Genomic DNA, 11,326 nt, shown 5'->3' with positions numbered 1-11,326 from the left:
TATATATATATATATATATATATATATATATATATATATATATAGATGTGTTGAGGGTACACTTTCACAGCAGCGAATATACATATTATAACAGCAAATATACATATTACATTCGATTTGCTTGGTAAGTTGTACGTACAATATAAAAATGTTTCATGCAAATATATTATCTTGTACTTATTCCTCTGTTATCATTGATGATATTTTAGTCTTGTCATACTCTCAAAGTCTACAAGTACTACATAATCTTCAATTACTAATCTCGAGGACGAGGCGCGAGTATAATTAATGATTAAACGAACTTGCCTAAAGTGAAGTTCTATCATAATTATACGAAGCGCCTCGTCCGAAGAGATTAGTAACTAATTCCCTCCCGCCCTAAGCGAACCGCTCGCATTACTAATCATTCTGAAAATATACATCAATGCAGGGCTCTAAACTATATGAAAAATAACGAACTAAGATGGCGCTGCTGTGAAAGTGTACCCTTAACATATCTATTTTTTTTATATAACAAAAACTCCTAACTATGTGCAGAGTGGTGGTACCTATGCGTTACTACAAGTACTACATAATCTTCAATTACTAATCTCGAGGACGAGGCGCTTCGTATAATTATGATAGAACTTCACTTTAGGTAAGTTCGTTTAATTATTAAAAAATAGTTTCATTTTCTATGTGTAACAATCGCGAAAACCTAAGAACTCGATATTGTTTTACAATTCACATTAAATAATGTCGTCAAGTGAAGAGAAAATTACACTCACAAATAGTCCTTGAGCAGATATTGCCGCCGAAATTTAAGCAAACAAGGATGGCGAAAGCTGACTCAATGATTATAAAATTAACGAAGAGCCGTTGATGAATTTTGCTAGTATTATTTTACGTTTTAGTTTACGCCTAGTTATCAATATATTTTTGTATATTTTGAGAAGTTGGGAAAAAAGAATTTGTGAAGGAATATATTTTAGAATAAATGCAAGAACACAACGCAATTGATTCAGTTCGACCATAGATTATGTAACGTTCTTGTACGTACGTTTAATTTTAAGCATAAATGAATGTTTACGTACCTAAAGTACTGGTTATTTTATCGTACACACATAAAACATTAAAGCTTTATGATACCTAATCAAATAACCAATTAAAAGTTAATGACATAAAGTAAAAAATAAAACACACTGCGACAAAAATGTTTAGACAATAATTATAAATGAGAGAAAGTCAGAACGTTTCGACAAGAGACCACTTGCCATTGTCATTGCCATGTCAATGTCATATTGGGATTCACAACAGGGTGACCATTTGTGGCAGATTTCTGCCTTTTCGGCAGATTTAATTTTTATTCATTTTCATTGCGGCAGAACATGTCAACGTTGTATTAAATTTAGCAGAGTTTGACAGATTTGGGAATATTTAGCAAGTTCTATAATATTTATGGGAACAAACTGAAAATTTGTTGTTTTCTGTTACTACGAATAAAGATCTGAAGCACTAGTGTAAGTTTTACCAAAAAATTCGAATACGCTTCGAGCGCGTTAGGTGAGTTAACTATTAGCGAGAAGTTTTTTCATGTTATGCGAGTGTATCTTTTCAAGTGTCACTTCACCGAACGTTGCGTGTGCTCACTGCTATGAAAGTATTTTTTTCTTCTGTAGGTTGGCACTTGAGTTTCGGGATGACAATTATACGATTTATTTAAAACGTAGTTTTGCATTAGGGGCACCGGTCATCGTGAATATTATTCATAATTTGGACGGATAATATTTGTTCGAATGAACGACGAATGAACATAGTGTTGTTTCATTTTCTTCTACAAGAGTAAAAGAGGCATCAAATATGAGTGCCTACCATTGTTGCCGAGTGTTAATCAACACAAGTTTTAAAACTTGGGAATTGGTGCGTTATTTTATAAAATTTTCATTCTAGTTTGTTATTTTCATCATGAAAACTAGTCCGAGCCAATTTGAGATGCTCGTGAATTTTATGGAAACGTAAGTTCTTTGTAGTTTCTTTTGTGTAAAATGTGAGACAAATACAACGTAAGTGTAACAAAAAATGTGTACTTAAATCTTGGTATCAGTTATGGTGATATAACCAAACCTTCAAAAAACGCCCGCGGTCGAATCAAGACAATTACGTCTTAAAATAAGGAACCTTATTAAATGCCGACGCCACTGGTCATGCCAAAACCACGGAAAAATGGAAAAAGGTAAGTTCAATATTTATTCATATTATAACTTTTTTGTAACCTTTTTATGAAAATTTTTTGTAAAAGGTTTTTTGTAATGTTCTTTGAAGGTGTGGAGTGATTATAAAAATAACGGCCTGCCATAATTTTGACACAATTTTATAAAGTCTTTAAACACGAAATACAGTTTATCACAGAAAAATCATGTAAACGTATGATTAAACCTCGATTTCACCACCCAAACAACAAGTGAGATACTTTACTACAGTGATTCCGTTCGAATACTCGCAGAAATGTCAAATTCATAAGTTACACTCGCAAAAACACAAAAAACGCGGTTCAAAGTGAGTAACGCGCTCGATACGTAAAATACGGATCGAGCGCGTTACTCATTTTGACAAATACACTAGCGTTTATTGTTGCCAATACGTACCGCCAGAGGCGCTGTTCATTTTCCCATACTAATTACGATTTTAACGCAAACGCGTTCGTTACGTTTGCCATGATGAAAAACTTACACTCGAGCTACTGAAGCGAAAGCGAAAAATAACCTATGTCAACTTTATAGCCCCAGCTTCTACAGGCTGTTACTCAATTGGCTTTTTGATGCTTTGATAATGTAATGAGTCACAAGTATTGATAGGTCTCTTTAATGCACGTCGTCACAAATACTGGGTCACAAAATACACGGGATGTGGCCGTCCTTCTTTATATTAACGCGCATCCTTCTTTATATTGGCCAAGAAATTTCATCACAAATACAAACTTTTAGTAGCAGTAGAGCTCCTTGTGAAGGAGTTCGTCCAGGGAAGTACTGCCACCATACCTATTTCTGACGCCAAGCAGTAATGTTAGCAGTACTGCGTTCCGGTTTTTTAAAAGGTAAGGGTGCTGGTGAAATCACAGGCACACGGGATTTGTCAACTTATGTCTCAGGGTGACGTGTCCCCTCAGATCTTTGCAATTTAAAGCTCTGAGTGGCGCTGTAATTGCCATAAACAGGCGTGTAGCTTACCATCAGGCGCATGACGTGTTCGTCCCGTCACTTGATGTTATAAAAAAACTAATACAGTGAATATGCCAGGAAAAACCATCGCATTTAATATATGTATCTACGTTGTTCTAATTTAACTTTCAATTTTAATTAAATAAACTTTTATTTGTAATATTGCTGTTTAATTTACTCGCAATCGAAGTAAAAAACAGAGTGTACATACATATAACTCGTTCATAAGACCCATTTTATCCTTGACTTAACTAACCACCCTCGCCTGTGGATCGAGTGGGTATACGTGTCACGAGTCAAATGGCACATTTTATGCACTTGTTGTACAATCTACTATTATTCATCATTATTATATTTAAATCAAAATATTTGGCACATTTATGTTACACACTTTTGAAATGGTCTTTTAAAACTCTTTAAATTGAAGGAATTCGGTGATCGAAACCTTCCCGTGGTTTGGTCAAAAGTGTAACTATCAACAGTGTAGGTACAAAGGCTCTAAACATGAATGATGTAATATGTGTAGTGAAGAGAAGGAACAACGCGTTGGAATAAAGATGTAGTTACCGGTTTGCCGCGTGTGCCTGGTTCGCCTTTGTCGCCCTTGATGCCGGGTGGACCCGCGACGCCCGGCACGCCCGCGGGACCCGGCGCGCCCGGGGGACCCATCATCTACGCACACACCACAGTATTTACACTTCACGGCTCATGAAGGTATACGAGACATTTGCTCATTGCCAACTTTCCAGGAAAACACCATTACAATGAATAATTATTTATAACCGATGAGTTACCTATTACTTGTAAGTAGGTAATCATCGAATACATAAATAATATGGTGTACTTTTATAAAGATTTTAACAACGACTGGTACGTGTACTCAATATTCTGGTATGCGTACCTACTGCCGATTGTTACCGTCAGTGATTTACTCAAAACATACCTCAACCTGAAAGTGTTCAAAAATGGATCATTTAATTTTCCTGTAGTGCCTTGAAGATAATATTGACATACTTGAACGTATTAAGAGCTTTTTCGGTGGCTGACACATGCGAATGCGAGTATAATTGAGCGAGCAGGTAATTTTAGCTTTGAGTGATGCGTACGTTCTAGACGAAATATACTCACAATTTCATGTCCGTAGAGCTCGTACCCCGGGCCGTCGCCCTGCAAGTTCAACAGTGGGTATAAAGATTAACAGTTCACTACAAATCGTGCGCGAGGCGAGCTACAGCGAGGAGTTGATAGTTACCTGACGCCGCCTGAGCTTCCGGTACTTCTGGCAGCAGCCGCCGTCACGCGCGCGCACCGCCAGAACAAACGTTACAGCGGCATGTTAGTTAACTCATTCCGGTGACAGATATATTTAGGTTCATTCAAAAGTGGATTGACAAAATAATAATATTTATCCTTAAGTGTGAAAATAAATGCTGTCTCACCGAATCGCCTTTGTCACCCTTTTCCCCTTTGAGGCCGGGGTACCCGGGCGGGCCCGGCAGTCCTGGCGCGCCCAACATGCCTGGCGAACCCATATCTCCATAGTCACCCTTCTCTCCCTTGGGGCCCATTTCTCCCTGTAATTAGAAGTCAAAAATAGTAAAAACCGCTTGGTTTTACTTTGGTTAGTATTTACTAAAACTATTAAAATACTGCCTTCCAGAAGTCAGAAACTTACTGGTTTGCCGGGGGGGCCCTGCACACCCGATTCACCGTTGAGCCCGTCTAGGCCGGGTGGGCCGCGTGGACCCATCTCGCCTAGTTTGCCTGAAACGTAGAGTGTAACACATTACATTGATGTCATAATCAATGGTATTTCATTAACTCATAGCATTGTTTTTTAAGGTTCCACCAGAAGTCTCTACAGTTTCGTTACGTCCGTCTGTATGCTACACGCTCGCCTGTTGACTACCATATACACTGATATGACACAAAAACAGAAATGAAAAAATAAACGCATTTTTCCACGGAAGGAAATATGTGAAAAGCCAAGCAAGTAGTTTTGTTGGGTGAACTTATAAAAATATGTGACGGGACGAATTTACGTCAAACGATTACTAAGTAGGTACTTGAGGTGTACACTATCCAAGTGTTTTTAGAACATCTGACTTAATTTTCTTTCGTGTCCCCATAATTTTGAAGCACGATTCCAAAAATGGAAGCAAACATTTAGAAGGAAACATGACGGAGTAAGAATGTAACGGAGACTGTAATAAAGACTGACGTATTTTGAACTAACAACGGTCTTATTAGAGTAGCATTGCCGCGAGATGCTTGCTGAATTAAGTAACGGCTACCAAATCGTATCACGGGCGTGACCAACATGCTTTTAGCAAGTTTCGCCACGTGTCATTTTGTACATTGAAAATCAAATTTCCTAACAATCAATTGTGAATAGTACGCGAATTGTAAGGAAAGTTCCGAATAAATTAAACATTGCGCAATAGTTCGCAAAAACTTGGCTAAACGAGCGAATGTGATCTTGGAAGTGATAAAGGATATTTGTAAATCTGAAGTCAACTTACCCACGCCGCGATGACGGCGAACGTTAGTGGTGCGGCGCACGCGCAGGGCCGCGCTGCGGTGCAGAAGCGTTTGCTGCTCGCTTTTTGCTTAAAGCTACTACTGTGCCAGAGTTACGCGATTCACAAAATACTACAGTAGGATTATTATTGCGGTCGTCGTCGTCCCAGTTATTAACTTTCATTTCGCGTTCCACAAAGTAAACTTTTAGTCAGAAGTTAGAAGGTATTCTTCGCACCGGGAAAATGACGAACGCTCAAATGAACAAAATATTGTCTTTCCGCGACTCGAACAGTCGTCACTCGTACCAATCACTGACGCGGATCAAGCGAGCAAGGCGACGTGCGGCGTGCAGCGTGCGACAGGCGGCAGACTGAGATGGCAGAAGGGAACGAATCGAGAAGAGCGCGAGACTGGCCGGCGAGAGCGAGAGGCGGAGCGAGGTTACACGAAGGACAAAGACGAGAGTCGCGTCGGTCGTGCCATGCGATGCCGTGCGTCGTACCCGCTTGCCGCGCTTGCCGCGCGCGCCCTTGTCGCCCGCGGGGCCGGCGGGGCCGGGCGCGCCCGCGTCGCCGCGCTCGCCGCGCGCGCCCGCCGCGCCTTCAACACACGAACGTCACTCAACGAAGCGGCTGCGCCTCGGCCTCTTCGCTACTACACGCCTCGTGCTCCCACCGCTGCCCGTGTCGCCTTCTGTTGTGCTATATTGTGCTACCCGCTGCGATCGTATTCGCTACGACCGAGTCTACGCTTATGCTTAGCGATAACCTAACGATGCGAAAGCGTCACGAGATCTCTGTTTTTCGGCTATTCCGCGTCGACGAGCGGTCGCATATCACGCTCGGCACACGAAACGAAAAATTGAATTATGTTTTGACCGTGTGTTTGTAATTGTGAATAACTATTAATAGCAAACACGCACTCTTTTTAACCGTCAACTTAGTGATAAATGGACCACTCGACGTCGTTAATGTAAGCTTCGGTTTGCTATTAGTGGTGCTAGTAGTCAAAAGTACCAAACAGTGAATTAGTGACACCGCTCTATGGATGAAAACGAAGTGCTAGCACACTCACCGGGCGGGCCGGGCGGTCCGGGTGGTCCCTCGATGATGCCGGTGGGGAAAGCGTCGCCCTTCAGCGTCGTTGTGAAGCCACGCTCGCCTTTGTCGCCCCTGTCACCCTGAAACCGTGAAGTATTCGACCGATCAGTTTTTATCGTTTAGATAAAAAGGTTCCAGTATTATGAATCGAGTTCAGTAAATGGAGCACAATTGCAACGTCGTTGTAGGTACTTGGCGCATTTATATCAGAAAACAATGATTTTGATCAAATATATGCAGTTGACAGTATAAGTAGTACCTTGTGTCCAAGAGGTCCGGGGGGGCCAGGTGGACCTATGGGTCCCGGCGGACCGATAGGTCCAGCGGTACCGGCGGGTCCTGGTGGACCCGGGGGACCAGGACGGCCGTCGTGACCCGGCAGCCCTTCAACGCCCGGAGAACCTGGTGGTCCAGGCGGGCCCGGCTCTCCCGGTTCGCCCTGTGTACGCACATACAGTCCTCATAACGTTACACAGGATTTCACCAAATCGTGCTAGTTCATGTTAGTCCGCAAAGGTGTTACAAGTATCGTCTATAAGTGAAATTAGATCTAAAATTAATAAAAGATAGCAGCCACTTATGTTTGGTATATCTGTTGTTTATTTGTTTCCCGTCTTATAAGAACACATTTCAAAATATTGCATAAGTACAGTACATAAAACGTATAAGCGTATAAACGTACAATTCCGTATCAATTAAATGACAAGTATCAGTAAAGGCAGAGAAGCTAATATAGACAAAGCGATGCTAGATGAAGGCAAAGGAAGGGTGGGAGACAAGATCACGGGCGAGCGTGACTGACCTTGAGTTGGATGACGGTGTTGGCGGAGATGTTGTGTCCGGCCGCCTGCAGGCCCTACACACACACACAAGCTCGGTCACCGCTACTATACTCTACACTAAGCACACATCAGACGCAGTACCGCCATTGCATTTGCTTTAAGATTTCACGCTGTACCTACATTAGGTCGGAAACCTTAGCGAGTTGGCGGTGTTGCGGCAAATAAAATGGCCCACCGGGCTGCAATTCACTAAAAAGCGCAAAATAATTACGATGAAGCTTTTAGAATCGAGGTGGTAAAATTTCCAAAACAAAAAGTACAATATCCATCAAAAGCAGTTCCCCGAACGGGGGTGAGGGGTACCTTGACTGCTATGATCTCGGCGGTGTTGTATGGACTGATTTTAAAGTTGTCCACTGATCTTTTCACTCCCTGTAACCACCGCAACACATCACGTACGTCACACTAAATTGTTTTTCAAGTTTCATATATTCATTACAAATAAATATACGCCAATCTGGTTCAAGATTAGTGACTGCGTGTCTACACTGCACGTCTTTCGTACTTTGCTTTTGTGGACCAGGTATTTCAGATATTTGAGGTGAATGAGTGATAACGAACCTACTAAATTACAAGTCCACTATTTCAAATCTTTATACTAAATTGGCCACAATAGTAAAACTTAAGTATAAGTGAATACAGATATGATGGTGATCGTACCTTGACGGCAGAGAATACGTCAAAACCGGGGCTGCCGTGCTCACCCTTCTGGCCTTTGTCGCCAGGTCGGCCCTGCGCATACACAGACACACAAGTGAATGCATTACAAATAAAGGTATCTATCCACCTGTCATCACACTGTCGGTGTAATAAAATATAATCCACTTACTGGGTCACCTTTCGGTCCATCTAACCCAATTGGTCCCTGGAAAATAAAAGAAAACATGATTTAATATATCACTGTCAGTTTGAATTTTACAGTCAAAAAATTAAGTTATTTTTAAGTACATTCTTAAAGTAAGTAAAAATGAAAAGAGTCCAATTAGGTAAGTACGTCAGTCCGTTCTAATATAGTAGACACACAGATGCGTAAAGAACCATACGGTTAAAGGACCTTAAAGTCGACAAGAGACGACACTGAGGGGTCACACGACAATAATGCAACTGTGTCAGATTAACTAGCACTTTATTCGTTGGGGATAAAATATTTCATTAGATAAAAATAAATTAGAATAGAACTACGGTGTTTTTCTTTTTTTAATTTTACGAAATCAAATTTTTAATAACATATAGATGAAAACATGAAATATATAGTTCTGTTCATAATATTAGGCGAACTCTCGCTAAGATCTTTCTTAAGTATCAGTGTGAAAGTAATAAGGAAACGTGCGGGAAGAGAGCGGTATGCTGTGGCGAGGGAACGCACGGGTTAGCAACGACTTCAACGTGGAGGCAGTGGGTGTGTTAACAAGCACACATGAATCAAATTACGAAGGATTCCATAAGTTGGACGAGTTAGACTAACTACAACAACAGGGCATTAAAGATGAGTGGGGGCTGCTACTAGAGCCTCTTACCATGAAACCTCGTTCGCCCTTCTCGCCCTTGCTCCCCTGAAACGTCACACCCGTTATAGTACACCATCGAGTTATTCATGAACGTCCTCGTAGACTACAGTAGACGGGACGGGAATTGAAGGGAAAGACGCCGAGGATATAAAAGGCACCACGACCTTATATTTATCTTGATAGTATGTAAATTGAAAACTTTGAAATGGAACTAGAACAAGGGAATAGGTAAGACAAGTGAAAGTGGAAGATAGACTAAAATATTGAGCATTAATAAGTACCGGAAATCCATTTTTCCCAGAGGCGCCCGTTAAACCCTGCAAATAAAAGGAACCAAACATAAAACAAAGCATTGGATTCGATGGTGATCGGTTAGCGCTGAGTGGAGTTTGGCTACTCTTATGATAACAAAGTTATTATGTTTCATTATCATCTTACGCACTGAACATGATTTTGCATAATTATCTAGTAAACAAAAATTCGCAATGGTCACTAAAGGACGGAAAAGCAAAGTTGGATCACCAGGAACACGGGTCACGGGAACACTCGTGTATGGTTGAGTGCGTCCCTGTATTGCGCTACGGAGACCACAGTAATATCTTCTACAATCAATTTATAAACACTAATTAAAGCCGCATCTTACCGGTGGTCCGGGCTCGCCCGAGTCTCCCTTCTTGCCCTTCTTGCCTCGCTTGCCCGGCGGACCCGGCGGCCCTGCAACAGACATACGACACATGTATCGTAAGTAAAGTATGTCAAAAAGATGTAGTAACGGCTTAATATTATTATCAGCGCTATGTCTCTCTTTTATTCTAAAATGATTGAAATTTATTCATATCCCAAGAATCAAGTATTGTTTAAAAAGAGCAAGTATTTTCTGTGTGGGATTTCCCTTTGGAAAGACAGGGGCTGCCAATAACTTAAGGCTTCGCGTGTCAGACACGGCAACAGTCGCGCCGTCGCGCTGCGGAAGCGGCGTCGTCTTATCACACCCGGGAATTCCGCGCAACCCTTTAATCGACTCGTTTCCATTAACATATGTAGGAGACAACGAGCTGACGGGTTCAGTAAACAACACCAACAATAACAATGTAGAACCGAACAGCGACTCGACTCTCGCAGCAAAAGATTTTCGATCGCTTTGTAATCTGTAGGTCAGCCATAAACTGAGGATAGCCATATTGGGTACACGTGTAGACGTTGGTATGACGGCCTTCCACTCAGCGTTGCTCGGCAGCTCTGCCGGTGACAAAGTACCTGATCAACCGTCTGATAAAAGCTCGATCTCACGTTCGTCGGATTGACAAAGTGCACTCTACCTTCGTCAAACGAAATCGAAAACGTTGATTATGAACATTTTTATTAATATAAATAAGCCAGTGGTAGCTTACTGGGCCAAAAAAATTTAACACCAGTTTGATGTTTTACTGGTTTTTAGCATTGACTGGACAAGAAGAAGAAGATAATTCAAATAACAAGGCGGTGCTTTTGCGTATTAGACTTTAGAAAATAAACAGAGAACTGAAGCAGCGTACCTACTCCGAATCCGAAGTGATGCCATAGCACTCACGCTCCATATTAAGCAAGAAAAGATATTGTTTTTCACATTGAACGCTAACCCTTTATATATAATAATTTACTACATACGTATTTGTGGAACAATTTTAAGGATAAATTTTAGATCCATTGAATCGGAATTAAGACTGATAATGCTGCATCTTTTTGTAATACAGATTGTGAACTTTCTCCTTCGGTTGAAATCGGTTAATAATCGTGTCGCGCCCTGTAAGAAGGATTTACGTGCGACGGAAATCGCGCGGGGAGAGTGGTAAGTAATGAAGGTAATAAACGAATCGCAAATTGGGTGTTTGAGAAATGCACTGCGAGTGATGGCGCGGTACTGGGTGGGCGCACAGTGCGTTTATTAAAAGAGAGCAGAGACGCTACAGAGGAACGTTCGTTATTTAATTGGAAACAAATTTTTAAACGTCCTCAAGTTAAGGTCAAGTCAGGAGGTCAGCTGCAGCCTCGAGTAAATACAATTTCAGTAGTCTATAATCGGCTCCATTTTTCAAATAATAATACTTTTTACGAAAGAAGGGATTGCAGATAAAGACAAAAGATCACTACACACAAAAAGAAAAACCGCAACAGCC

The 11,326-nt window shown here is 41.2% G+C and overlaps 1 protein-coding gene across 1 annotated transcript in view; it reads right to left on the bottom strand.

Moving 5' to 3' along the window:
• LOC113240414 (collagen alpha chain CG42342) overlaps nucleotides 1-11,326 on the bottom strand; it is a 206,728-nt gene that overhangs the window by 9,237 nt on the left and 186,165 nt on the right. The window contains exons 2-15 of the mRNA XM_026477704.1: nucleotides 9,814-9,884; nucleotides 9,452-9,487; nucleotides 9,180-9,215; nucleotides 8,492-8,527; nucleotides 8,323-8,394; nucleotides 7,882-8,034; nucleotides 7,623-7,676; nucleotides 7,080-7,259; nucleotides 6,795-6,900; nucleotides 4,873-4,961; nucleotides 4,637-4,771; nucleotides 4,450-4,476; nucleotides 4,326-4,373; nucleotides 3,765-3,869 (exon numbers count right to left, since the gene is read on the bottom strand). Coding sequence (XP_026333489.1) covers nucleotides 3,765-3,869; nucleotides 4,326-4,373; nucleotides 4,450-4,476; nucleotides 4,637-4,771; nucleotides 4,873-4,961; nucleotides 6,795-6,900; nucleotides 7,080-7,259; nucleotides 7,623-7,676; nucleotides 7,882-8,034; nucleotides 8,323-8,394; nucleotides 8,492-8,527; nucleotides 9,180-9,215; nucleotides 9,452-9,487; nucleotides 9,814-9,884 — 1,148 coding nt within the window. The remainder of the gene's footprint in view (nucleotides 1-3,764; nucleotides 3,870-4,325; nucleotides 4,374-4,449; nucleotides 4,477-4,636; nucleotides 4,772-4,872; nucleotides 4,962-6,794; nucleotides 6,901-7,079; nucleotides 7,260-7,622; nucleotides 7,677-7,881; nucleotides 8,035-8,322; nucleotides 8,395-8,491; nucleotides 8,528-9,179; nucleotides 9,216-9,451; nucleotides 9,488-9,813; nucleotides 9,885-11,326) is intronic.

Source organism: Hyposmocoma kahamanoa, unplaced genomic scaffold (assembly GCF_003589595.1).
Source record: "Hyposmocoma kahamanoa isolate Upper Pololo Valley unplaced genomic scaffold, ASM358959v1 138, whole genome shotgun sequence".
Lineage (NCBI taxonomy): Eukaryota > Metazoa > Arthropoda > Insecta > Lepidoptera > Cosmopterigidae > Hyposmocoma > Hyposmocoma kahamanoa.
Note: the sequence above shows the minus strand (reverse complement) of the source record. Positions and strands in the feature narration are given on the sequence as shown.